Raw genomic sequence first — 27,689 nt, 5'->3', positions numbered from 1 at the left:
AAATCCCAAAGCCACTTCTCTTCTTGTTCCTGATTCATATCATCTTTAATCTCTTGGATGGTCATCTACATTTCTTGCACATACCATTTATTAAAACAAGACAATAAGACACAATCAGCAACACAAATGACAAAAACGTTAAATTAACAGCAGGCAAAACAAGACAAATGAACACAGAGACAGAATTCCATTACTTTTATATGTCAAGACACAAAAGCAATCAATAGATGACAACATGTAAAAACATTTTGTTACAGATAATTATATAAAAAAGGCAAAGAGATTTTCGTTTTACGTCTTGCTACGTGAAAGAACTAATTTACAACGGAGCTCAAACTCTGGCTAAACCAACAATCCATCTTTTCCCAACCACGAGAAACAGGAACAAACTGTTTCTACCTTCCATTAAAAAAAAAAAAAAACACTCATCAAAACCTCTTGTTAATTTCCACCTATTTAGCATTTACACAGGCCTGCATCCCTAAACATCATCTCCAAACAGTCCGCAGAGAATGAAAATGGTTCAAACTTTTTCTGCACAGCTTGAGAATCCCAATTCGTATCCATAAACTCACAAAACCAAGCATATAAAAGAAATGAGACTCAGAAAAGCAAATTTACAGGAAATGTAGACTATTGACAAGAATGGGGGGGAATTCTGCAGCAGGATCCTATAAATGACAAAAAAATAAAATGCTGAGGGAAAAAAAGCAAAGTTGTCAAACGTGGGTCATTGTCCAGAACAAATACATATATTTTACACTACAATTCCCAAAATAAAGATTCATAACATGAACATGGGATGTGAAACACTGTGGCCATTAGACAAGCCCGTGTCAAATCCATAAACATGGAGACAGCAGGAATGAGCGATGAACAGGTGTGAGGTTTAAAACTGCCCTGAAACACACAATGAGGAAAACCCTTTTTTAAAAAAAAAAATACAAAAATAAACCACACACAAAGAACTCCTGTATCAATCATTTACTATTTTTGGGGATTTTTTTTCCCTCTCTCTTTATACAAGATCTGGTTGACGCAACGCAAAAGTAGTATGCTTTTCATCTACATAGATTGAAGTCTTTTAGTCTTCAGCGTTGCAGTCCTCAGTTGTCCCTCACAGCAAATATATGAACACAGTGATGAAAAACAGGCTACTGAACTCGAAGTGAATGAATAATTACAGATTCTCTGAGTCTTTTCCCTCACAAGCATCACCAAGTGCTGTTAGTTTTCATTTTATTTTGATGTTTCCCCTGCGCCGTTTTGTCATCCGCACTGCCTCTTCCGTATATCGGTCTCCTTTCAGCACGTTTTTAACACAGACTTGGCCAAATAATGAAATCATCAACAAACCGACAAGAGCAAAGTTATTTTTCTGTTTATCTATTGCTTGTATTGAAATAAGCTTAAAAAAAACAAGAAAGAATATCAAGGGAGGAAAACAAAGATTGAACATAATGAGACTGAACGCTGCCATTGGAATCTCTTTACACAAAATTGTCAGGAAAGCAAATGTATGTGCTTTTGAGGAGGAAAATTTATGGGGTTATTTTAAAAATACAGTTGGAAATAAGGCGTCCACATGGCACCAAAATGTCCAGTGATGGGAGCAGATTTCTCAAAAATGGAAACAAACTGTTTTCCTTTTTTTGGCTGCAGTTTCCTTCCATTTCGTTGCATTTCGAGGATGGAATGGTGTGAGAAGTGGAAGCAGGAAGGTCATTCAGCAGGAAGTGGATTTCAGTCATGGTTCTGCTCATAATGAGGGCGGAGTGAGGGGTCACAGTGAGCTCTCACTGGTCAGATCTGGCCTTCTTTGGACCAGTGCCTTTCCTGCAAAGGGCAAAGAAATGATCTGTTTCATTAAAACGCATCAAGGTTGGGATATGACAGGCTTGCATTGCTCATTTTGAAAGGTATTAAATGGCAACAAACTCACATATCAGGTGACGAGACCGGCCTCTTTGCTGCAGGTTTGGCCGCAGAGCCATCTTTACTGGTTTCTGCAAACAATATTTAAATAAAAAATGGTTTTTTTAATCCATTCCACATATTAAAGATGCGTTTAAGGGCGCACACCTATACGCCTTATTAAAAATCAAAGATGGCACTGCCGTGAATGAGAATAAAAACGAGGCTGTGAGGGATAGACTTGCATCTCTTTGATGGGCTGTACTGTTATTTAATGTGTTATAAAAATATCTTTCCAAGAAATGTCAGTTGACAAAAAAAACAGTTTTAAGTAAAAATTAAGTAATCTAGGAGCTTTATTCAGCTTTTTACAGCGGATGCTATTGGAAACACAGTAAGTCTCTCCCTCACAGCCTCACTTTCATACCCGTCATGGCGCTGCTCTGAATAAGGTCTATAGATCAGGTTGGTTCCAAAACAAGGATTACAATTGTTACAATGATTAGCTCAAGTAAAGGACTAGATGTTACAATCCCGGAATCCACATATCCCATATCCAAACCATTGCAGGTTTGGTTAGCTTTGACAAGGCAATATTTTAAAAAATGAACCAAAATGAGTTAATAGAGGTTAAGAGCAAGTAAACTTCCTGTTGGTCGGTGTGCAATTGGTTATGTTTCAGGATTCGGCTCATAGCGGTCATTGGTCAGGATAGTCAGACAACAGCTTTTTAGCTATATTACTTTCTCATTTTTACCAAGAATCAAGGCTTCATCTGTATCTCTGTTTTGGCCAGTTGTTCTGAAATATGTTTATCCGACCAAATTTCAACAAGGCATTTCACTTCGTCTTTTCTCTCACAATTCATTAGCAATTCATGCAATGCACACAATTCACATATGCCTATGCACTAGGGTCCGAAACAAACACCAAACCCGCCAGGTGTGAAAAAAACCCTAATAGACCCTTTTTACATTTCCGGGGTTCTCAGAAGCTGTATAGTTGGGTTAAACTTTTATAGTGGTGAACTAAAACAACATATTTGTTGTGTTTCCATTTGCAAAACAACAAAATCCACAATAGTTTCTGACTTCCAAAAGAGGAAAATCAAGAGGGTGATTATTTTTATTAGAAAAGAGAAAAATATGTAAAATGTGCTGTCACTCTCTTAAGGCCCGTACACACCGGGACGAATATCAGCGCGCGTTATTCGTCAGCATTTTTTCAACGCGTTTTTTGTGTTCACACCCAAGCGTTTTTCGCTGACGAGTGAACATGCAAATTCATTCCTTGACATTAGATGGCGCTTAATCTAAAACAGAAATAATAATAGAATACTATACTAGGGTGATCATATTCATGTCTCAATGTTTTATTATGACAGATAGAAAAAACAAAAACAAATGAAATAATGATAGAAATAGCCTAATGTCTTCTGTATTAGAAAAATAAATATATAAATAATAATAAATTACTAAAAGAAATGCCTCCAAATGTAACAAAAATAGCTCTCACAAACTTACAAAAACGAACTAACAAAATCTATTTATATCTTTAGTTTTCATCCTCTTTATCTTGTTTTTCTTCCTCATCCACCTTGTTTGCCCATCTATATTTTGCTGTAGAGCTGATCTTTCCCAGCAGTTTTTGTTTGAAAACCAGGACATTTTCATCACTTAAAAACAGTCAGGACAGGACGTGGAAACAGGACATGTGTAACGCAAAGTTGAGATGTTGCCCAGAGATAAAAACATAGCACTAGTTGTCGGATGAACAGATGCACGAGAGACGAGAGTTGTCGTATTTCCCCGCGTTTAATAAAACCACTCAAACGTCACACTCGTCCTCCTCATGATACATGGGGATCGAGCGAGAAAAAAAAGAACACAAACAAACATCTGGTCACAATAGAAAAATAAAATAAAAGAATACAAAGAGTCGGCAGAGCGGTTCTCCTCTCCTCACTTGTCAAAATCTAACGGACACTACGCACACTATATGCGCAGTTCTCATCTCAACTCAGATTTCTATAAAGCACAAAGTGACCGTTTTACACATGTCCCGGGAAAACAGGACTGTTGGTCACCCTATACTATACTATTATTACAGAAATACTAATATAAATATTATCTTATAGCTCTTTATGCTCCGAGACCAGCAGCTCAACATTCATCTTGCCCATAGGTATCTTATCTCTTCTTCGCCGTATGTGTGCTCGGCAAGACCTTTTTGTGTTTGAGCGCCCCCAAGTTGTGTTTTACTGTAACTTCAGAAGTACCAGACACGTGAGCAAACCCGCCAATCTCGTTGGTCGGATAGTTTTTAACCAAAAAAACGAACCCGAGGCGTTTTTAAAAAAATGACGCTTTTACGCGTGGCGTTTTTCGCGTCGGTGTGAACACTCACATTGGCGCCCATTGTTTAGTCACGAGGCGTTAAACGTCGACGAATAACGCGCGCGAAATTCGTCCCGGTGTGAACAGGCCTTTAGCCGTTGTATTACAAGCACAGCATTTGTTGACTAGTTTTAATTAAATGCCAAGGTAATAAAACACAAAGTATAGTGTTATAAATGTACATAACATTTTCTGAAAAATAGAGATTAGATTTACCATGTTGACTGGAAGTCATCACAGTCTGTGAAAAGTGTCAACAAAAACATTTCCTCACCTTGTAGCCACCTGACTTGCGTGGCGGGGCCGTAGCCCTTCTCATTGCGGGCGGCGATGCGGAAGATGATGGCGGGTTTGGTGGTGTAATCGATGTGGGCGTTGGAGAGACTAGACGTCTGCACTAGGCAGGACGGGTTGGGGCCACAGTACACCCGCATAAAGGCAAGCTGAGCCGGAGTAGATGCTTTCGCCTCGACCGTCTGCGAGCTCTGGATGGCCAGATACACTGAATACTCAATGATCTTCCCTGATGTTACTGATGGAGGCTCCCAGGTCAGATGGGCACCATCGGGGCTCTGAAGAGAGGAAAAATTATTTAATTCACCAAGATTCACCAAACGCCACATAGTAAGGCATGTTGGAATAAATAGAAGCAAATAATCTAACAGAAACCCATATGTAGATCAAGTCCAGCCTTTGAAGTCACCAACCTTGCTAATTTTGATGGCACACGGCGCTCCAGGGAAGCCAGGTAAGCAGGTTTTAAACGCAGAGACCTCGGAGAATGTTCCACGGCCGCACGCATTGACACCGGCCACGCGAAACTTGTACGCAGTGCCTGGAGACAGTTCGATCTTCTTCATTCGGCTGTAGTCTGGGATTGTGCCAGAATCATCCTGCAACATCAAGAGGATTAGCGGTAGTCTTATATGGATGTTTTAAAGGCCAATGCCAGAATCTTAGAGAGCAAGGTGACCGATATACACACATTAAACATTAAATTTAATAATACATTTTTTTAAATCTATTTAATTAAAATAATAGACAATTACAGATGCATTATTTGTTTTGCATTTATATTTATTTGGTTCAAGACACTGGGATAAGCTCCACCATTCCTGTCAACTGACTTTTATATTTACATGTTTATATTATCGTTGTTACAAAATAAAAAAATACACTATTTACATTTTAAAGTTGTAAAGAGAGTAACTGTCAAATTTATGTGATCAATCCTATTGTATTGATTTTCATAATTAAAGTTGGGTAATCACAATTAAGCAAAACTTGCAGTGCAAGTCTGTCATATTTACAATTGTGTGCTTGGGACATGGCTTTTAATGGTGAGACTTGTTTTTGTAATCAGGCTCTAAAAAGTATATAAAAATATTGGTTTCGATTTATCGGCCAATATATTGGTTATCGGCTTTCAAATATAAAAAATATATATAACTTATTGGTTATTGGCATCACCCCTAATGACAAGTGTGATGACTTAATTAGATGTTACTTTAAGGACTTGTTTGACAAATGTTGTTATATGTAACAAATATTATAGAATTTGTATTTCTTTTATTGGAAAATACAAGTCCAGTTTCTAAATCAGTTTGGCTAAACAGTGAAAATGAACAGCCTTAACGATATATCCATCAATCAGGTATAGTGCATATCAATTTGTGCTAAATAACACTTCCTTTTCCAATAAAGACACAACATTAACATCAACTTGATGATTACTTACCTCAGTAACTGCTGAATCATCAGCTGGCACATAATAGTGAGTGACAACCATGTTTGTGACCTTAACGAAACCAACATCAAACCACTGATTCTCTTTCTTCACTGGAGGCCTCACGACTGCTGGAGGCACTTCAGGTTTCTACAATAAAAACAACTGGTTGAACAATAGTCTGAAATAGAAATCGGTGCAGTAATCATCAAGAACCACTGGTGAACTAACCCCAGCAGCCGATTCAATCCCATTGGCCACCTCAGCTAAAGCATTGGCTGCTTGCATCTTGGCAGGGCTGGCGACCAAAATCGTCTGAGATGGTGCAAAAGTACTTGATGGGGCTAGAGCTGTCAAGAAAGAGGGACATTTTTTAGCATGCAACAAAAACCAACACATTTGGATCATAAAGCATCATAAATGGATCTCCCCAAACCAAATTATTAGGAAACTTTTTTTTCTAATAATTTAAAACTAAAAAAAAGCATCTCTTACTCTCTGCAGAAGTGCGTGGAAGGAGACTGGCCACGGCTCTAGTAACAGCGGTTGCCATCTCATGGCCATTACTCTCAGACGCAGGGTCGTTGAGGCTGTCTGCTGGTGCCAAGCCTTCGGTAGGCAGTGCAGCTGCAGCCGCTTCAGCACTCAACTGCTGGGCTGCAGCCGCCTGCGCCTCCTGGAGCTGCTGCTGTTGCTGAACTAGAGCAGCGAGTTCCTGCTGGGTCAAAACTATAGGGATGGTGGTGGACTGGTGCCCGTCATGACCTGCGTCTCCCGCACCTGAAACAGAAAGTCAGGCTGAGAATTCAAAGTGTCCATCATAACGTTAAGAATATGGCAGCGTGTCGCACACTTACTGAGCACAGCCTGCTGAGCCGCCTGTAGGACGGCCTGGATGGCGAGGGCCTGCGCTTCTTCAGTTGCCGCAGCCTGTGCCGCAGCCTCAGCCGCTGCCGTCACAGCCAGCTCCTCTGGGGTCAGTCCAGTCACCATGAGGGTAGTTTGCTGTCCTTCTGCAGACATCAGCTCCTGGGGAAGGGCGAGTGCTTCTGAGTCTTGAGCAGCTAGACTCATCGCTTCCGCAGCATCCACACCGGGCTCCATCTGCTTTACAGAGAAAACAGGGAATTGTTTCATATTTGCACATTTGTAAGATTTTATTCAGTATTGAACTGAACAAAAGTGACCGTAAAGACATTTATAATGTCACAAAAGATTTCAATTTCAAACAAATGCTGCATTGATTTTCAGTCATCAAAGAATCGTGAAATATCCATCACTATTTCCACAAAAATATTATTGTGCACAAGAACGGCAAACACATGCATGCCGCAAATCAGCATATTAGAATGATTTCTGAAGGATCATGTGATGCTAAAAATTTTGCTTTGATTACATTTGTAATAAATGTAATTCATTCCTGTTCAAATTGAAAACATTAGTATTATTTCACAATATTACTGTTTACTGTAATTTTGATCAAATAAATGCAGCCTTGTTGAGCATAAGAAAAAAAAAGATTTTTCAAAAACATTAAAAAAAAAATGTTGTCAGCTCCAAACTTTTAAACAGTAGTGTATATACCAATATATAACGTATATATGGCTATATAATGAAAAACATGGTTTTAAAACAAAAACATACAAGGTTTGCGATGCAAAAGTTCTTTAAAAATAGTCTATTGAATTTAAGGGTCAAAAAAGGTGGGGGAAAAAATTAATTACACTCGTTTTGGTGAAAGAAACGATGACTAACATTGTAAGCGAATGGAAAAAAAAGCATCATAAAAGCGTATACTAACAAAGTCAATTCACATCATATGCATTTATCTCTAAACCATATGATTATGAAAGTTTCTTCTATACCTCAGCCTGATCTCCTTGACCTGGCTGTGCTTCCATGGCAACATGAACCTGTAGCACGGTTCCCTCGTCACCCGCTGCACTTTCATCGATGGCAACGACCCGGATGGCTCCCTCTTCACTCAGCTCTCCCTGACACTCGGTCTGCATGGGCTCTTCTCCCGCTGCTACGGCCTCTGCGCTGGTCTGCTCCATGGCCTCCGCCTCTCCCGGGACATCAGCCACTACCGCAGATCCGGCCATAGACGAAATCTCCTACATTGAGTGAGAAAACAATCAGAAATAGAGAAAAAGATAAATCGCTTAATTTAGCACACATCTGCATGTATTTGAACAAAATGTTCATATATTAATTCATGTATTTGTTAAATACTATTTTGCAACAAGTTCACTAACAAGCAATACTGCAGCTTTTTCTAGCTGAAATGTGCCCAATTAGACAGGAAGCAACTGTCTGTATTTGTAAAACGACTAAGCAGCTTTTATGCTCAATTTTTAATAGTATCTGAGATAACCTTGAGAGCAAAGTGGAATATGAATGTGCGTCAGGCCCAGGAAATTGCATAAAGCCAGCCGATCAGATTAGAAGAACGCGTTCATACCGGTACTGATGGTCCTGGAGTGGGCGTGGCCTGTGTTACTGTGGTGATGGCTCTGCTTTGTGTTGTGGGATTGGCCGGTTCTGTAGATGACGTGGGTTCTGTGCTGGTGCCGCTGTCACTCTGTCCATCACCACCCTGCTGGGCTAAAGGACAAACGCACAGGAGCTCTATTAAGGGTGCACTGAAACTAACATTGATAGACTATAATTAATGCTGATAACTGCTTTATAATATGATGACCAGTATTATAAATCTATACATTTTCTTTTAGAAGTGTTCACACTGGAGCAGCATTCAAATATTATAAATAAAATAGGCATCAGAACATTTACAGTAGAAAAGATGGATAATCTCTATTTAGTACTCTTGACAGCATGCAAATTGGGGGAGAAATACCCCTGATATTAACAAGTTTAAATGGCTGGCTCAAAATAAAAAATGTCCTTGGTTGCATATGCTTTGTAGAAGACTTGTATACATAAATAAAATAAGCTTTTAAAAAAAAAAGTCACTTGTCAGTTTCAAGCGCTTTTAGTATTTACTAGTTCTTCTAGATGCTCCTGTCTTCTGCTGTGTTCAGACTTAAAGGAGTAGTTCACTTTTAAAACAATTTTGCTGATAATTTACTCACCCCCATGTCATCCAAGATGTCCATGTCTTTCTTTCTTCAGTCGAAAAGAAATTAAGGTTTTTGATGAAAACATTCCAGGATTTTTCTCCATATAATAGACTTCACTGGAAACCAAACGGTTCAAGGTCCAAATGAGAGTTTCAGTGCAGCTTCAAAGGGCTTTAAACGATTCCAGACGATGAATAAGGGTCTTATCAAGCGAAGCGATCGCTCATTTAATAAATAAATAACAAAGTTTAAGTTTTATAAGCTCAAATGCTCATTTGTGACTCTCCTGTTCGAACTCATTCATCAAAATGAACAAATCTTTTTCCGAGTCAATTCATTCGTTGAATGAACCAAATGACTCGGAAAAAGATTCATTCATTTTGATGAGCGATCGTTTCGCTTATTCATCGCCTGGAATCGTTTAAAGCCCTTTGAACAGTTTGCACTGAAAGTGTCTTTTGGACCTTGAACCGTTTGGTTCCCATTGAAGTCCATTATATGGAGAAAAATGCTGGCATGTTTTCATCAAAAACCTAAACATCTTTTCGACTGAAGAAAGAAAGACATGGATATCTTGGATGACATGAGGCGAGTAAATTATCAGCAAAAGTCTTTTTAAAAGTGAACTACTCCTTTAAGCTTTAGGGAGTTTATATATCTGACTACTTGTATTCATTGATGAAAATGAAGCCACGTGCAGTGAATCGAATCTTGACAAGTGACAATTGACATCCCTATCATCTAGGAGAAGCTAGTCGATGCACATGATTCAGTTTTAAAAACAAATCATAATTAACTATAGAATTATATTTAATAACAAAATTAACCTAAATTATTTTGTTCCTTTTTACATTAAAACAATAATCTTTGAGTGTTATGTAGATAAATACCTGTTCCTTCTCCAGTTTCTAAGCTGCTTGTAGAAGTGGTGGCTGTGTTGGTGGTGCCCGTTTCGTGTGTTTCACATGGAGGATTGGAGCACACTGTTTGCACAGCGCCACTTTGTTCAGTACCAATAGAAGACGAGGCCTGGGTCGGTGTGTTGGTGGTGCCCGTTTCGTGCGTTTCACATGGAGGATTGGAGCACACTGTTTGCACGGTGCCACTTTGTCCTGCACCCATAGTGGATGAAGCCTGGGTCGGTGTGTTGGTGGTGCCCGTTTCGTGCGTTTCACAAGGAGGATTGGAGCACACTGTTTGCACGGTGCCACTTTGTCCTGCACCCATAGTAGATGAAGCCTGGGTTGGTGTGTTGGTGGTGCCCGTTTCGTGTGTTTCACAGGGAGGATTGGAGCACACTGTTTGCACGGTGCCACTCTCTCCTGCACCCATAGTAGATGAAGCCTGGGTTGGTGTGTTGGTGGTGCCCGTTTCGTGTGTTTCACAAGGAGGATTGGAGCACACTGTTTGCACGGTGCCACTCTCTCCTGCACCCATAGTAGACGAGGCCTCGGTCGATGTGTTGGTGGTGCCCGTTTCGTGCGTTTCACAGGGAGGATTGGAGCACACCCTCTCCACAACATTAGTTTGCCCACTTTCCATACTGGCGCTTGACTGTGCAGCAGTTTCAGCCGTCCCCGTTTCATGCGTCTCACAAGGTGGTTTTGAGCAGACCTGCTGGACATCACCAGACTCAGCTGAAGTGTTTGTGGTGTCCGTCTCCAGCGTTTCACTTGAAGGGCTGGAGCAAACGGGAATCATAGTAGAGGAGATGGAAGCTTGGCTCTTGCTGGAGCTCTGCACTGTTCCCGTCTGGTCAGAGCCCATGTTGGAGCGGGCGGTAGTAGAGGTGTTGGTGGTACCCGTGCGGAGAGTCTCCTGCCGCATGGTGCCAGCCTGTGTGGCGGGCGTTTCATGATCTGAACCAGAAGCTGAGGATGAAGCTGACGAAGAAGCATCCTTCTTACTGTTCACGGTGCCCATCTTTTGAGAGCCCATGTTGCAGCTGGCAGTAGTGGCTGTGTTGGTGGTGCCCGTATCATGCGTCTCTGAGGGTGGATTGGTGCAGACCTGCTGTGCCCTGCCCATATTCGCAGAGGCGGTGGTTGCTGTGTTGGTGGTTCCCGTTTCATGCATCTCACACGGAGGGTTGGAACAAATCTGTCCGGTGCCCATTTTGGCAGAAGCCGTTGTAGCCGTGTTGGTTGTACCAGTCTCATGGGTCTCACATGGTGGGTTGGAACAAACCTGTCCGGTGCCCATTTTGGCAGAAGCCGTTGTAGCCGTGTTGGTTGTACCAGTCTCATGGGTCTCACATGGTGGGTTGGAACAAACCTGTCCGGTGCCCATTTTGGCAGAAGCCGTTGTAGCCGTGTTGGTTGTACCAGTCTCATGGGTCTCGCATGGTGGGTTGGAGCAGACCAGTGTCACGGTGGCAGCACTGTCGCCAGCGCCGTCACCAGCATCAGCACCAGTGGTGGAGGGCTGCTCTGAGGTGGGAGAGGCCAGGATGGAGACAGGAAGATCCTGTGCAGGCTGGGCTTCAGCACCACTTGGAGTCGTGATCAGGGTTACTTGAGTAGGCTGGGGTGCCGACTGAAAGGAAAAATAAACATAAAATTAGAGAAATTTCCAGTCCCCATTAATTGGTTGAATGAATGAATAAATAATAATAATAATACAATTATTTTACTATAATATATAATTTCTTAACACTTTATATACTGTTATTTATATGCCTTAAAACAACATACACAACTGAAAAAAATAGGTAGGAAATTATAATTTGTTTTTTTACACTACTGTTCAAATTTGGGGTTGGTACAATGTATTAAATTATCTCAGTATCTCTTTTAATATATTTTCAGGGTTCCCACACCTCGGTTATCTTCAAATTCAAGGACCTTTCAAGGACTTTCCAGGTCCAATACCCTCAAATTCAAGGACTTAATGTGGGGTCAACATAGTGTAGATCAAATACATTATAAAATATTCCAAATATCTTGAAACTTGAAAATTTTCCAGGCATCAGGTTTAGTGGTTTCAGCCTATTTTTGCAATGTTCCACGGTGTGTCTGTGAAACGTTAAGGTACCATCGTAGCAGTTTCGTGTGCGCATCAACGTCATGGCAACATATAACAAAGTACCTCACGCGGGAAACACTTAACGTAACGTGCAAGTGCGTGTGACTACCATAAATCAAGTAAGCTAGTGTGCATAGGCCACAAAGCCTTGGTGAAATAACAAATTAGTGGACCAAAGGGATTTTTTTTCCAGAAATGCTCAGGCAAAAAATAAATTCAAGCACTTTCAAGGACCTGTCTCTATTTTCAAAAACTTTCCAGGGCCTTGAATTTTGTTTTTCAGATTCACAAACTTTCAATGATTTCAAGGATCTGTGGGAACCCTGTATTTTAAACAATTAATTTATTCCTGTGACAGCTAAACCAAATTTTTATATTGAAAACAATTGTGCAGCTTAATATTTTTGTGGAGACCATGATTTTTTTTTTCTGATTAATCGAAAGGAAAGAGCAGGAATTATTTTAAAATAGAAATCTTTTGTAAGATTATAATAAAGGTTACAATGACTCACTTGTATTGTAGCGGTGGCTTGACTGGTCTGGGCAGCAGATACAGTGATGGTCGTGGGATTGATCACCTGGTTGGACAAAGTGGCGATGGAGGCAAGTGTGGTGACAGGAGTAGCCAGGCTGGCATTAGCACTTGCCACATTGACCCCTGCCGCACTAGTTGATACAGTACCAGTTACTGTACCCAGAGTTGTGACTCCTAAATTCAAAGAGGTCATTAATGATATGAAAAACAATTCCTCTCTAATTTGAATCAAACTACACCTGAATATTCATACCCGTGGTGCCTTTGACGACCAGTGTGGTAACTGTTGGTTTGCCGGCAGACACAGTGCCTGGTGAAACCAGACGCACTCCGCCCATTGGCAAAGTGCGTAATATAGTGCCGGGCTGTCCTGGTGCCCCCTTCAAGACCACCTGAGAGCAAATAAAACATTCAGGTACCACTCAAAGTATCAAATTAAATCAATATGAGCTTAAATGTGCCATGCGCCTCACCTGTGTGACCCCCTGTTGTCCTGCACCTGCTGTTAGCTTAGGCACAGCTGTTATGATTTTCCCCGGAGTACCCGTGCCAGGAGTAACAACCTTAGTGGTGATATACGTGATGGGTGACTTCATGCCAGTACTGCTAGTCACACCTAGCAACAAGACAGGGTATCACAACAGGAAATCAACGATGCGTAAAAAAAACAGAGCTGTTAGTTAGTTATAAACAACACATGGTTGTGAGGCTTAAAGGGTTAGTTCACCCAAAAATGAAAATTAAGTCATTAATTACTCACCCCCATGCTGTACCAACCCCGTAAGACCTTCGTTTGTCTTCGGAACACAAATGAAGATATTTTTGATTAAATTTGAGAGCTGTATAACTACCACATTGGCTCCTAAGGGACTGGCTCTTGACGGCCCAGAAAGTCAATGAAGAAAATGTTTAAATATCCCATGTGACTACCGTGGCTCAACTATATGTTTATCAAGCGACGCGAATACTTTTTGTGCGAAAAAACAAACAAAAATAACGAGTTTATTCGACTATTTCTTTTCTTCCTTGTAGGCCAGAACGAGAATTCCTTAGATTTCCACGACGCATGCGCGAGATTTGCGATCTGCTTAAACCGCTTACACTTCTTCAGATCGCAATTCTCGCGCATGCGTCGTGGAAATCTATAAGGAAGTCTCGTTCTGGCCTACAAGGAAGAAAATAAATAGTCGAATAAACTCGTTATTTTTGTTTGTTTTTTCGCACAAAAAGTATTCGCGTCGCTTGATAAACATATAGTTGAGCCACGGTAGTCACTTGGGATATTTAAACATTTTCTTCATTGACTTTCTGGGCCGTCAAGAGGCAGTCCCTTAGGAGCCAATGTGGTAGTTATACAGCTCTCAAATTTAATCAAAAATATCTTCATTTGTGTTCCGAAGACAAACGAAGGTCTTACGGGGTTGGTACAGCATGGGGGTGAGTAATTAATGACTTAATTTTCATTTTTGGGTGAACTAACCCTTTAACTCAAAATGCATAAATAACCTCTGAGATTCAACTGAACTAAAATCTATTCCAATGTTTCATTACATATGGGATGAACAGTTGTAAAACAGACCTGTTGCTCCTTGTTGTATAGCAGACATAGGGATTGTTTTAATAATGGTGGTGCCTGGTTTGTTGGCGGTATTTGGAGAGACACTGCTGATGCCCAGGATAGTAGGTTTGGTGCCAGCCCCTCCAGCCTGGGAAGTTGTAATGATTGTGGTGGGCTTGCCATCCGCAGATGTGACCAATTTCAGGATGGTACCAGCAGGCAGAGGAGTCTTTGTCTAAGAAAAAGTGAGGGGAACAAGCATAAATGACAATATAGATTGTTTAAATTCACAATTAACAGAATTTATTTTAAGAAACGTATGTGCTTCAAATGAGCAGCACTACTGACTTGAATTAGAGTGACAGGACTGCCTCCAGCCTGTCCGGTGACCGCAGATGTTTGTACTGGTTTGGTTTGGACAACAGACATCATCTTCCCAAGGCTGGAGATCTGAGAACAGTAAAGGGTTATTATTACTGAGTATAAAAAAATTCCAAAAGTCCGGATTCATAGAGTCAAAACACTAGGGATGCACATTTTCAGGAAAAAAAAAATATATAACAACAGATTTTTTCTGATTAAAAAAAAAAAAAAAATTGTGATTAGAAATAAAACAGCTTTACAATATAGCTAAAACTTTTGTGAATACATAACAAAATAAGTATAGTTTTGAAATTATAATAATTATGATTATTATAAAACAAATGTAATAAAAATGAGTGTTTATCTTAAAATATACTATGCGCAATAGCCTCTTGGACAGCGCTGCGATACATAGTGCAATCGGTTACAACAAGGAGTCCTACTTTTAATTTTTTTTATTTTGGTGTTTTTGCCTTGTACTAGGATAAGGAAGTGAGGTGGGAGAGAGAGGCAAAGGTCCACAATGCACAATGGCGCTATATGTTGATTTCATGACAAGCAGCCATACTTTTAAGCATAGAAAATCAGATATGATGTTGTTCTTACCAGAGCACCGCTGCTACCCATTGTGATGGGGCTCTTAACTAGGGTTATAGTTTTGGTGACTCCTCCGACCATGGTGGTAACAACCTGGGCCTGCTGAGCTACGGTTACTGTGCCTGATTTGTGCACAGTGATGATTGGTCGATTCGGGGTGTTGGGAGTAGAGATAGAGGAAGTGCCGACCTGGGCTGCAGCTGTTTTTAGCATTCGGGTCGCAGGATTAGTAACCTGGAATGGAAGTAGGAACAAAGACACATTAAATCACGAATAGCTACAAGACAGGAAGTGTATAATCAGGATGATTCGTGTCCGGAAGGATGCCAGAAAGGGAAGTTGATTCTATTTATGTCTAGAACTAAAATGTTTTTATCCAAAGTACTTTTTGCTGACCTATAGCACAACATCAGATTAGATATAAACGGTTGAAGACTTCTGGTTTATTGTGTTAATTCAAAGATTTGGTTACTCAAGATGACACTTACCATTACAGGTGAAGCTACTTTGACAGTAGCCGGCAGAGTTGTGGATCCAGGAGTAACATTGACGGTTTTCATGATGGTGGCTCCAGCTGGAACATTTAGCACAGTGGAAGAGGGCGGGATCTTCTGTGTGGCGGCTGCAGCTGCAGCCAAAGCAGCCATGCCACTCATCTGAGGGCTGCTGCCAATTGGCTAGAGACAGAAACAGTTACAGTGCATTTAAGGTTTAAATGCAAATTTAACACTGGACACTAAAAATGAAGACATGGCTTGCACGATTCGGGGAGAAACGGAATTGTTTTTCCCCCCTCCAGATTTGCTGTGCTTGTTTATAGGGCTGCACAATTTGGCTAAAGTGTGTGGTTTTAAATCAATATGACTATAAATAAATTATATCAATAACTATTTTATAAATGTTTGTTAGTTAATACAGAAAACTACTAAACAAAAGAAAAACAATATTATATTATAAAATAAAGAACATTTTATTTTACACTACAACTGAAAAATTTTCAATTATTATATTAGCTACGTTATTTATATTATTTATTTATTTGATAATCATATTAAAACATGTTGCAATTTAAGTTTCATTTTGATTAATCATGCAGCCCTAATTAAAGATTTATATTGATCGTCTACATACCGTCCCCTGGGTGCTCTGTGCGGGGACAACCATGCGGACGCCTGCAGGAAGTGATGTAACCGTGACTGGGGATTTTCCTCCAGGAGTGGCCTGACGCACAGTAACGACTGACGTCCCGGGGGTCGAATGAGGCGCTGCCACTTTAAGAATAGCTGGAATGAAAAGAATAAGTTAGGGTTGGTAATATCACATAGTTATTAGTATTATTACTTACAGAAAGTAAAACCCTGCACAGCAGTCTGCAATTCATTAAGTCATTTGTACCTGGTCCACGAGGTGAGGCTGCAAGCGGGCTGGTTGGCATGGCGGTTGTGGGGGAAGGGACTTGTGGCACCAGTGTGACCCCAGAGAGAGGCATGCTCTGAGCTGCAGGAGCAGCAGTGGCGGGCACCGGACTCCTAGGGGAGTTGATGGGTAACGACTGGACGGGGTTGACCGTAGGCGATGTGGCAGCTGTTGCAGCAGGGATGTCGTATTTCTGTAGCTGCAGCAGGTAAGTGTCGGCGGTAGGCACTGCCCCCCAGCTCACCTCCAGAGAGTTAGTGTTGGCACGGACCAGCTGAACACGTGATGGGGGTTGAGGACGATCTGATAGAAAGATACGAGATTATGCATTATAAATGTTGTTTGAGATGGTAATAATAGGGGTGGGAATCTTCTGATCTGATTCCGATTCTAGAAACGATTTTTAAAATGATTCTTAATCGCACCTTTTTTCTTATTAACTAGGAAGATCTTATAAAAGGTGTACATTTTTATTGAATTAATTACGTTTTTATAAAAATTACGAATGACTAAATCAGGACAAATTTATGTTAAGAATTGTTAACTAACTAAATCTAATTAAGTAGATAAGTCACCTTTATGTATATATTGTTTTAAACAATACATTAGAGCTGCATGATTCTGGATAAACCTTTTTATTTTTATATTGTTTAAAAGGGATCATGATTCTTCCATTATTCTGAACAGACAAAAAATTAAGTAATTTTTTTTTATCGGTTTGAATAAATGATTAAATTACTCGCTCATAAAGACCTCACTTGTTTTAACATATCAGATGTGTTGTCTTGTCCTTAAAGCCTGGGACACACCATTTCGGCATGTTGAATCGCTGTTGGGCCATCGGTGAGAGCGAGAACTTTGATTCGCTGTTCAGTTTAAGGAACGTGTCAGTGCACGAGAACAAACGTGAGCAAAGTCATCAAGATGGTACAGACAGAAGGCTGTTATAATGTGTAAACTGTGTTACATTTATTGGCACATCAAAGCACTGGGAGATGCAAGTTAATTCAAACACTTATACAGTCTAGGTATAAGAATTGATTCTCAAGTTTTCATAATCGAATCAGTCGCTGAAGACAGAATCGAGATGCCCCTGAGAATGGATTTTTATCAACTCAACTCACCTGTCTCCAAATACCACAGATCTTTGCAGCAAACTTGGTTGTTCCAGGCTTTGCGATAGCCGTCCCTTCCACTCCAGACGTACAACCTATTGTTAATAGCAACAGAGCAGTGTCCAGCTCTGGCCCGTGGGATATTATCCTCGAGAGAGTCCATCAAGATGGTTTCCCAAGACATTGAGTCTGAAGGAAATAAAGGTCCAGATCAGTAATGGTAAAACACATAAGCTGTGAACTATGAGCAGAGGAAGCATTTTAAGTAATCAAAGGCAGTTCTCTTTTAACTCGATTTCTATGGCCTCTAAATAATCAACATGACCAAAACTTTGCTGAAAAACCTGTTGTACACCATCTACAACATGCCTTCTTGCAGTCTAATTAAAAGGCCTGTCAAAATGGCTGAAGAAGTTTTTTAAATTTAAATATTACGAATATTCACTTTAAAAAAGCATAATTTCAGTCTTTTGATGCAATGAGCAGAATATAAAAGGCACTGCATTCATTATTTTATTCAAAGCATTGATATAACATGATGGCGCAAAAATAAAGATACTTTATAAAATACTTCACCGCTGCTTCCTGATGGTTTAAAGAAGAATTACTCTGAGTTTCTGTATGCGTTTTAAAGAATAGTACAACGGCGAGTGCATCAAGTATTAACACCTCGTCCATTTGGGGAGGAGCATGCGCAATCAGTGGGGCTCGTGGTGGGTATACAAGTATAAACAAGGCTTTAGTGGATCCTGTGTTGCATAGCGTGTTTGTTATTTTGGGGGTGGAGCAATTAAGGGAGAGGTGTGTGTGTTTGTTGATTTTAAATATCAACGGTGGGTCTCAGAAATCGCTTGCTGCACCTTAAACATACCTAGATTTAAGCATGCCAAAGTGTTTGTGCACTTCCACTCCTTCTCGTGTGTGGCTACTTTGACATCATCCATAACCAGAGGGACCCATCCGCCAAACACAAACATCCTACAAACACATGAGACCAAAGTTAGTGAAGTCCACACCAACTAGTCCACTATTGAAGACAACATGGAAAGGCATTCACAACACATATATCTTCAGTGAGGTAACAATTAAAACTGTGGGAGGCACTTAATTTTATTCACTTCCAAAAGGAAATGTGTTATTTAAATGCATGGTAATTTAAACAAACAATTGTTTTAGTGATCATGTTAATTTTATTTATGTTTTTGGCCATTGCAGATGACGATATTCGATATAAAGCCGATCATTTGCCAGGTTCGCTGAATGCCAACGCTATACGAGCGCAGTGCGCAATTCTATTATGAATTACAAACGCAATAATACTTTTTCAAACACGGTTTACTTTTAAGGGGGGAGTTGTCATAATTGGCGGACATCAGGGAGTCACTATCAATATGCAGGGTATTGAAATCACTTTTGAAGACTTTCGAATTCGCAGTCACGCATACTCTGTGTATAGGGAGCGGCGGTACTGACCCCACATTTTACAAGATTAGATATTTGTCATTGACGCTCAGGATCTGTTGCGCACCAAATCCTCTGCCATCGTCTTGTCAGTCATCTCTCCTTACGTGATAAGTGAAATCTGACTCCTGCTGCACTGTGCTGCGACTCTGCAGCTCGTGCTGTATGGAGCAAGCAGACGCTTTCAGTTTATAATTGTAGCATCCATCGTCCATCTTAACTAAATGGTTTTTACTTCTATAAAAAAAGCTAAACGACAGTGGGGGCGGTGCCATGGTGTAATCAGTGTGTCCGAAACACCGTGTAACACAGACTACCGAAGCAAGCCTACTCTGAAAGTCATTTATGATTCGATGTCACCTTACATTCTGCACCCAAAATGCAGTAGTTTCTCAATCATTTCCAACCTTGCTGACAGTCAATGTTTAAATAAACATAGTATGTTTAAACAAGCTGGAGAAACTTTACTTACTTGTTGGTTATAGTGGTTGCAGAGTGGAGACTGCGGGGCAAAGGTGCCACTCCACTTATGGCAGGTTTGTTCCAGGTTAAAGTATCTGCAAAACAGAGCGAGTACACTTTAAGCCAATTCATAGTTTTCCCTTGATATCACACCATTATAGGAACGATCACATGGAGCAGATAACCCCAGAATACAAAATATAAACAAAACGCAGTTTCTTGTTTAGTGCTTTTCCATAGAAAACTCGTCTTAACCATTTAGCACAATGCGTTCATTTTCCAGGGTAATCTGCTTTCCTGTATATAGTATGCATGATTAATGAGGTGTATACTACTATAATTTGATATTTTATCACCGTTTTAGTACATTAAGTGTTTTTCTTAAGAATTCCCTGCTTTTTTAAGTGATTGAAATACTGGATTAGTTTTAGTTTTCCTTCAATTGAGGGGTGATCTAAATGCTTGTTGATTGAAACAGACAGGCCTGTGTTGCAGTTCTATGGATGTTTTGCCTTCCAGGCCTCCGTTTCAGTCACGTGACTGAAAAGTATGAATACTTTCTCTCACCTATGTCTAAAGTCCAAAGGTCTCCAAGGCGGCAGCCACTCATCCCGCCGTAGATGATGAGACGAGACTTTTTGGACGTTTTCTCTGTGTAGACAACAGCGGTGTGGCTCTCGCGAGGAGGGGGAAGCACACCGTACGTAATAGGCATTTCCCAGCCTGCTACGCTTGACCCTGGGCGTAGTTCGAGTGTGTAGAGGTCATTCAGGTATCTGGTGTAAAAATGGAGAAATGATTCAATTGTGGATCTGCTGCTCAAACATTCATGAATTAAGTTTGGCTCTGTCTTTTACCTGGGAATATTGTTTTTGGGATCTTCACTGTCATTTGCCAGTCCACCAAATAAGTAGCATTTGTTTCCAACTAGAGAAAAGCTGTGTCCCAGGCGAGGACATGGTGGTGGGCCATTTTTGGGGGCTTTGGGCTTTAAACGTTTCCACTCCCATCTACTGGCCTGTTTTAAGTATTTGACAGAAATTAGGGAATAATTACAAACGTTAGGGTGGATGCTATGAGAAAGAGGTAATGAAAACAACAGCCTCCTTGAAGGGTTAGTTCACGCAAAAATGAAAATTCTGTCAGTTTTTACTCTCCCTCATGTTGTTCCAACCCTGTAAGACCTTCGTTCACCTTTGGAACACAAATTAAGATATTTTTGATTAAATCTGAGAGCTGGATCACTCCTCCATAGGCTTCTAAGGGATTGAAACTTGCCGGCCCCAAAAAGCTATTAAAGACATCGTTAAAATAGTTGTAAATAAGTGACTACAGTGGCTCAATCTTAAGTTTATCAAGCGACGAGAATATTTTCTGTGCACAAAAACAAACAAAAATTACGACTTTATTTCAACTATTCCTTTCCATCTCTGTGGGCCTCTAGTCAGTTAACATAGTTTAGCATAGAGCTACGACACATGTAGGCTCGCTATTGGCCTACTAGGGGTGGTTAATCTGTCTGATTTCCCGATTCGATTCGATTACGATTATTGAAGTCCCGATTCGATTACAGTCGATTTTCGATTATTAACGATTCTCGATTACCGATTATTGATTTTCCATTTCACAACAGTAAACGAAAATACACTAGATCAACATATGATTATATTAGCAGCAGCAACATTTTGGTATTAATTGCACTTTTTATTTGTTTGATATTCATTGAAAATATAATGATGGTTAGTGGGGACATGCAAACATGCTTGTTATCTACTACTTAGGCAACTCATTATCTTTACATTTATTAACTTTAAATTTTTTTTCAAAAGCAATTTTGTTGCATTATAATGCAAATGCACCTGGTTCTATTAATTGACAGCATTAAAATGTATTTTGTGATTTCCTTCAATTGAAAATGTTTGAAGCAAGTTTGGGGGACTTGAAGGGCACCCGATTCAGAGAATCACCTAGAAATTCAATAGAACAGCATTTATCTGAAATAGAAAGCTTTTGTAACATTAAACAATACCGTTCAAATGTTTGGAGTTGGTAAGAATTTTTATTAAATTTTTTGGGAAAAAGAAAAAAGAAATCTATACTTTTATTCATCAAGGATAAATTAAGTTGATCAAAAGTTAAAGTACAAGACATTTATAATGTTACAAATCGATTATCTGAATCTTTTGTGTGTGACTATAAATAATTTGCTTTAAAAGTACAAATTAATGACCCATAAAGAATTAATGCACAATATATTTTATTAACATTACAAAGAACGACCAGGAAAATAAATGTGTGCTTGAACTAGCATACTTGTAGTAAATAAATAATATAACGACTGGTGCAGCCGAGTGTTTTTCCTCCTCTGGCTGGAAAGGTGTCATATGGCTTATCATATTTGTCGTGTTTCCGTCGTTGGTTTTATTCCACAAAGCGTACAACTAGTGCGGCTCTTGTCCAGCTCCTTTCCCCCTTCAACTTCAGCAGCCAAAATATTTCCACACGTCAGCTTTTAACCTAACAAGGAAAGTGTTTGGATCTCGCGTTCCATCGGGTCTCTGTTATGTGCACGCCACAGACGGTCCCGCCACTGCACTTCCGCGCTTCAGAGTTCCGTCTTTCGCGTTCCGTCAATATTACGTTATTATAAATACATATCAAAAAAAAAAAATTTTGAAATCGATTTTTTGACATTTGTGAATCGATTCAGGATCGTCCACGTCCGCATCGCGATGCATCGAGAATCGATTTTTTTCCCCACCCCTATGGCCTACGCTGGTCATGTGTACACTAGAGAACTCACTTTGAGGCCCACAGAGAAGGAAATTAATAGTTGAATAAAGTCGTTATTTTTGTTGTTGTTTTTTGCGCACAAAGTATTCTCATTGCTTGATAAACTTAGGATTGAGCCACTGTAGTCACTTGGACTATTTTAACAATGTCTTTAATAACTTTTCGGGGAACAAGTTTCAATCCCTTAAGAAGCCTATGGAGGAGTGATCCAGCTCTCAGATTTCATCAAAAATATCTTAATTTGTGTTCCGAAGATGAACGAAAGTCTTACAGGGTTGGAACAACATGAGGGAGAGTAAAAACTGACCGAATTTTCATTTTTGGGTGAACTATCCCTTTAAGCTCCACCTTTGAGATTTAAAGAGGGTGCTGATAGGCTTACCTGTAGTTCATAAAGATCATTGCTGTATTTTCCGTACTCAACCATGCCCCCAAACACAAGGAGTCTGGTGCCGTCACACACAAATCCATATGCAGCGCAGCCGGGAGGAATGTCACCCCTGACAGCAGGAATAAACCACTGATTGGTGGCTGTTGAGAAACACAGTTGCGTCATTGTGGTTTAGATTAAATAAATTCTTTCAGTGGTGTCTTGCAATGCATCACATTCTTTCAGTCTGTTCTGCACATGGTAATTAGTTAACTAAAACACGTTCGCTACTTGAAATAAAACAAAAGTTAACTGCAAAAAAAAAAAGTAAATTTAAAAAAAAATTCAGCTAAACATTTCTTATTTTGATTTACTTTAACTTTATGTAAAAGACTTAATAAAAACAACTACAAAAATTTAACAAAAATACTCATCTAGTATAGACACTATAGACCAACGCCACTTTTGCGTCATCGAAGGGTAACGCCCCCTTTTGGGGGAAAACACCTCTATACTGTCTATGGGAAAACAAACGGATTCCCATGAGAACAGAACTCGCACTAGATCTGCAAAGTTTCTTGATAGCAAAAATGGCACAAACTTATAGAAGCTAACGTTACTGAATACGGGGTTACAGAGGTGTCCCTTTGAAATGGTCGAAAACTGGATTAATGACCCCACACAGCGGCCAAATATGGACTATTCAGACATCTAACGTTACTATCTCGTGGAATCACCAAGTAAGTAGCCTTTTTTTCATTAACACTCACAGTATGACAAACTAGACGATGAATGGATCATATTTAACTTGATTTAAGTTATTGACATAGTCTAATAAGGTAACGTTAGCTGCTAACAGCTAACGTTAGTCTTTCTAATAGCTAGTCGACAACAAAACTGTCAATAGCTTAAATCAAGTTAAATATGATCCAAGTGACATGGCCTCATCGTCTAGTAGTTTGTAATAGGCTACTGTGAGTGTGTAAATGATAAATAAATAAAAAAGGCTACTTACTTGGTGATTCCACGAGATAGTAACGTTAGATGTTTTCGACCATGATTCCACGAGATAGTAACGTTAGCAGTTTTCGACCATTTCAAAGGGAAACCTCTGTAACCCCGTATTCAGTAACGTTAACTTCTTTAAGTTTGTGCCATTTTTGCTATCAAGAAACTTTGCAGATCTAGTGCGAGTTCTGTTCTCATGGGAATCCGTTTGTTTTCCCATTGACAGTATAGAGGTGTTTTCCCCCAAAAGGGGGCGTTACCCTTCGATGACGCAAAAGTAGCGTTGGTCTATAATGATATATCAATGAATGAATGGTTCTGCATAATTACAAACAGCTTCCAAATTAAAATAAAAAGAATGCCCAACATTTGCATGTTGCTCATGGGTCATCTTTAAATCATGATCTTAATAATAATCACTTAACAGCATATAGTATTTATATTTTCAATGTACAGTATAACTGTGTTTTTTGGAGTGAATCGACTTCTTAATGTTGCATAACATCACACAGACCTTATCAAAATGTTATTAAAATCAGAAATTCTGTGAATCACAAACTCTTCCATTCATCCTAGAAGTATTCACATGGAAATGCGGGAAATACTGTGGGCGGGGCATGTGTGTTGTGATGACGTAGGTGGCGTTCTTTTAACCCGCCATTTCTCTTTGCATTTTTCTTGGCGTGCCAGATCCAGTGCTTGGCTAGTGCTGTAGCGTTAGCTGGCTAGCTGATACATAAACATCTTAAAACAAAACAACTCCATAGTGCACATGAGTGCAACACCATATTCTGCAGATGATGCACCCACATTAATTGCGCTAATGTTAGTGCAAACACTAATGTTACTTGATGGTTTGAGTTTTGAATTGCACAAGCAAGTGTAAGTTACAATAATTGTGTGCACATTCTTCACGGCTAGTTAGCTTAGGTAGCTGATCACTTATGCAGATTTGGTATACCCGCTATCTGCGCTAATGCACCTGGCTAACGTTGTTTATGTTAACAATTAGTCCAGGAATTATTGCTAAACAAAACTAAAAGCAGCCGTGTAAACATGCATACATGCAACAATATGTTAGCTGTCAAACAGTGGTTGTAAAATCCAAAACAACACATCTAACCACCAAGAGATAGCAGAACGGACAGAATTTGGCTAATAACACAAGTGAGCTAACGTTAAATGCTACTGAAACAAAACGTAAGTACGTGCACAAATAACTGTTATAACTTTATTATAAAGGAATAGCATCCTTACCTGTATTGTAGACGTGCAGCTCATCCACAATGCCTTCATTCCCTCCGCCGAACACCACCATCAGCTCTTTAATGGCCACAGCTCGGTGTCCGTGTCTCGGGCGAGGAACCGGGCCAGACCAGCCCAAAACCCTCTTCCAGCGCGGCTGCAGAGCCGAGGTGCCTGAAGAAGCCATGTCCACTTCTCTAGCGAAACACAAATCCCACGGACAGCGCTGGTTTTAGTTCGGATTTCAACAGCATTCGTGTGTCAAAATCTCTGTGCTAACCGGATTAGCCCGCTAGTACAATGTAGCCTTCGCGCGAGCTAACTAGGTCACCAAATTCTGTTCGAATTCCACAAGGTTATTTCTGGCCAAATACTGCCCCAAAGGTACTAAAAATCACACTATAACAAATATTAGTGTTTGTGCGCTTCGGAATCCAAAAGTTAAGCGTGTGATTAATGTTGGCCGGTTAGCATGTTAGCCGCTCAAATCTGCGCGAACCGCCATTTTAGCGGCAAACGACGCTTTTCATCACGAGAAGAAAATAAATAGACGGACGCCGGTGGCTGAAGAAACGCGAATTCCGGGAGAAATAAAGCAAAATAATTACACAAACACAACATCACGTGCAGGTGGGCTCCTGTGTATTTTTTTCTTGAATCCCCGTTTAGTAAAAGAAAAAGCAGGTTTGGTTAAAGGTATCTAAGAGAAAAAGAAAAGCTCGATGAGGATGTGTATGCCGCCATCTTGCAGAGGCTAGCTAAACGCTACCAGCACGAGCGCCTAGTTAGCTGCTAACGGGGCTAAGCTAACACATACAAGCTAGTGAACAGAAATGGGCGGTGGAAAAAAATCGAACGCATACAAGCTAGTGAATAGAAATGGGCGGTGAGACAAAATAAAATAAATAAATAAATAGTAAAAAAAAAAAAAGAAAAAAGTGACGGTGAAAAAAAAATCGAACATTAGTATATGGAAATGGGTGATATATAAAAAAAATAGGTCTATTAAAAAACAAAGCTTGTGAATATAAATGGGCGGTGGAAAAAAATAGCAAAAAAATAAAGTGACGGTAAAAAATAATAATCAAACACAACCAATAATATAAAATAATAGGTGGCGATTTAAAAAAACAAGATAGTGATTGGAGGGGTGAAAATAATAATAAATCGTTTAAAAAATGTACCCCAAAAATTCATCTAAAATAAAAAACCGGGCGAAGATCCAAAAAAGTATTAAAATATTGGTGTTATAATGTAACGTTAATCACGGAAATCATACCATAATACCAAGGCGCGTTAAAAAAAATCAGCGCGCGTGAAACTTAAATTTGTTAAAGGACAAAAAAATTACGCGTTAATAGTGCGCATTAAAATAAATGCTGATTGAGGTTAATATCGTAGGTTTCTGTGATATGTGGATTTTTTCATGCCTCTCTTGTCTGGGTGCCGCCATCTTGATAAACAAACCAAACAATCCACCCCTCTGGAAAAAGCTTCGTGCTTTTTTCATCATCCAAATGCATGTATATATTTATAAAGAAATGCACCATGTTACTTTTAGTAAACACATTTTCTTGCCTCAAAACAGCGCTGAGAAGACTAAAAAGAAGAACGTAACGTTACATCGGCTGCTGCTGTTAGCTATTAGCCGCATTAGCACTCAATCTGAAATGTTCAATGAGATCCAGGGCAGGATGCTAAATACCTCATTACAACATTGTAAATTCTACATACTCATTTGGCACAACAGAGAAAATGTTACATGTTTCATGTTTATTTACTGTTAGAATTACAAATGGCATTTTATTCGAGATGCACAATTCAATAACGTCTGTTATTGTTTCGTCTCTGGCTACTCGCTTAGCTTCCCTCAAGAAAAATGGCGGATGTACCGTTAGCCGTCACAGAAAGCTGCAAAATATACGGATTCTGTCATTGCCTAGCACAAAATACTTACTCGTTCCGATTCGTTAACTTAATTTTAAAATCACGAGAGAGGACTCGGAGAACAAATTCAACCCTGGGTGCGCCTTTCACTGTAGATATTGCTAACTCTAACGTTACATCTTTTCATGCCGCCCAGGAAGCCGCCATCTTCTTGACAACTGACAAGCGCTCAACAGATCAGCCTCTAGAGCGCGCGCATCCCTACTGTATGCACTCGTATTTTAGGGAAGATATGACTTGTACTCTTAAAAATAAAGTTTCTAAAAGGGGGTTTTCCCAACCATGCAATAGAGGAACAATAAGAAACTTCAAACAGTTATTACAAGAAACCATTTTTTTTACTTAGTATTAGCCTAAGTTACTCTTTTTTGTTTGTTTTTATTGTGAAATGGAAAGGTTCCATGGATGATAAAGGTTCTTTGAACCACAGTGCAGAAAATAGAACCTTTATTTTTGAGAGTTTATTACTTGAAAACTACTTTCTATCTAGAAACCAACCATAATTTGTGTTTGAAATGTTGGATGACAAAAAGGCAGTTGAAAATGAATGTTTTCATTAAAACAATTCTAATTTTGAGTAAATTCTTTATCCATACATGTAATACGTGTATGAAGACTAAAACTATTTCGTATAAAAACTGCATTTCTCTGTATTTAAACATCATCTTTGTTACAA

General features: G+C 39.7%; 1 protein-coding gene across 2 annotated transcripts; it reads right to left on the bottom strand.

Annotated features, from left to right (window-relative positions):
- Positions 1–180: 180 nt before the first annotated feature.
- On the bottom strand, positions 181–27,189 carry hcfc1b (host cell factor C1b). 2 transcript variants are annotated; one of them, XM_039665626.2, is made up of 28 exons: positions 27,024–27,189; positions 25,079–25,263; positions 22,826–22,974; positions 20,508–20,668; positions 20,218–20,426; positions 19,661–19,745; positions 18,599–18,705; positions 17,737–17,916; positions 16,592–16,915; positions 16,328–16,479; positions 15,685–15,873; positions 15,206–15,430; positions 14,585–14,686; positions 14,258–14,471; positions 13,152–13,294; positions 12,932–13,070; positions 12,656–12,852; positions 10,010–11,654; positions 8,501–8,643; positions 7,902–8,153; positions 6,894–7,143; positions 6,532–6,816; positions 6,268–6,386; positions 6,049–6,186; positions 5,018–5,203; positions 4,585–4,882; positions 1,943–2,006; positions 181–1,836 (listed from the first exon to the last, which is right to left on the bottom strand). In XM_039665626.2, exons 2-28 carry the CDS (start codon positions 25,251–25,253, stop codon positions 1,797–1,799), a joined length of 6,171 nt encoding a protein of 2,056 aa, XP_039521560.2. In that variant the 5' UTR covers positions 25,254–25,263; positions 27,024–27,189; the 3' UTR covers positions 181–1,796. The 2 variants fall into 2 exon arrangements, with proteins under 2 accessions (XP_039521560.2, XP_039521567.2); XM_039665633.2 differs by having other exon boundaries at positions 6,894–7,140.
- Positions 27,190–27,689: the final 500 nt, after the last annotated feature.

The sequence above is a fragment of the Pimephales promelas genome, chromosome 14, assembly GCF_988280905.1.
Source record: "Pimephales promelas chromosome 14, fPimPro1.hap1.1, whole genome shotgun sequence".
In the NCBI taxonomy this organism is placed as follows: Eukaryota; Metazoa; Chordata; class Actinopteri; order Cypriniformes; family Leuciscidae; genus Pimephales; species Pimephales promelas.
Note: the sequence above shows the minus strand (reverse complement) of the source record. Positions and strands in the feature narration are given on the sequence as shown.

Excerpts from the sequence above, each read along its gene's own strand:
- hcfc1b (XM_039665626.2), bottom strand. The coding sequence starts at position 25,253 with ATGGCTTCTTCAGGCACCTCGGCTCTGCAGCCGCGCTGGAAGAGGGTT. Across the intron at positions 17,917-18,598 it reads TTTGGCATGCTTAAATCTAG|ACTCAATGTCTTGGGAAACC; the intron begins GTATGTTTAAGG and ends TATTTCCTTCAG. Across the intron at positions 14,687-15,205 it reads TGGGTAGCAGCGGTGCTCTG|ATCTCCAGCCTTGGGAAGAT; the intron begins GTAAGAACAACA and ends TACTGTTCTCAG.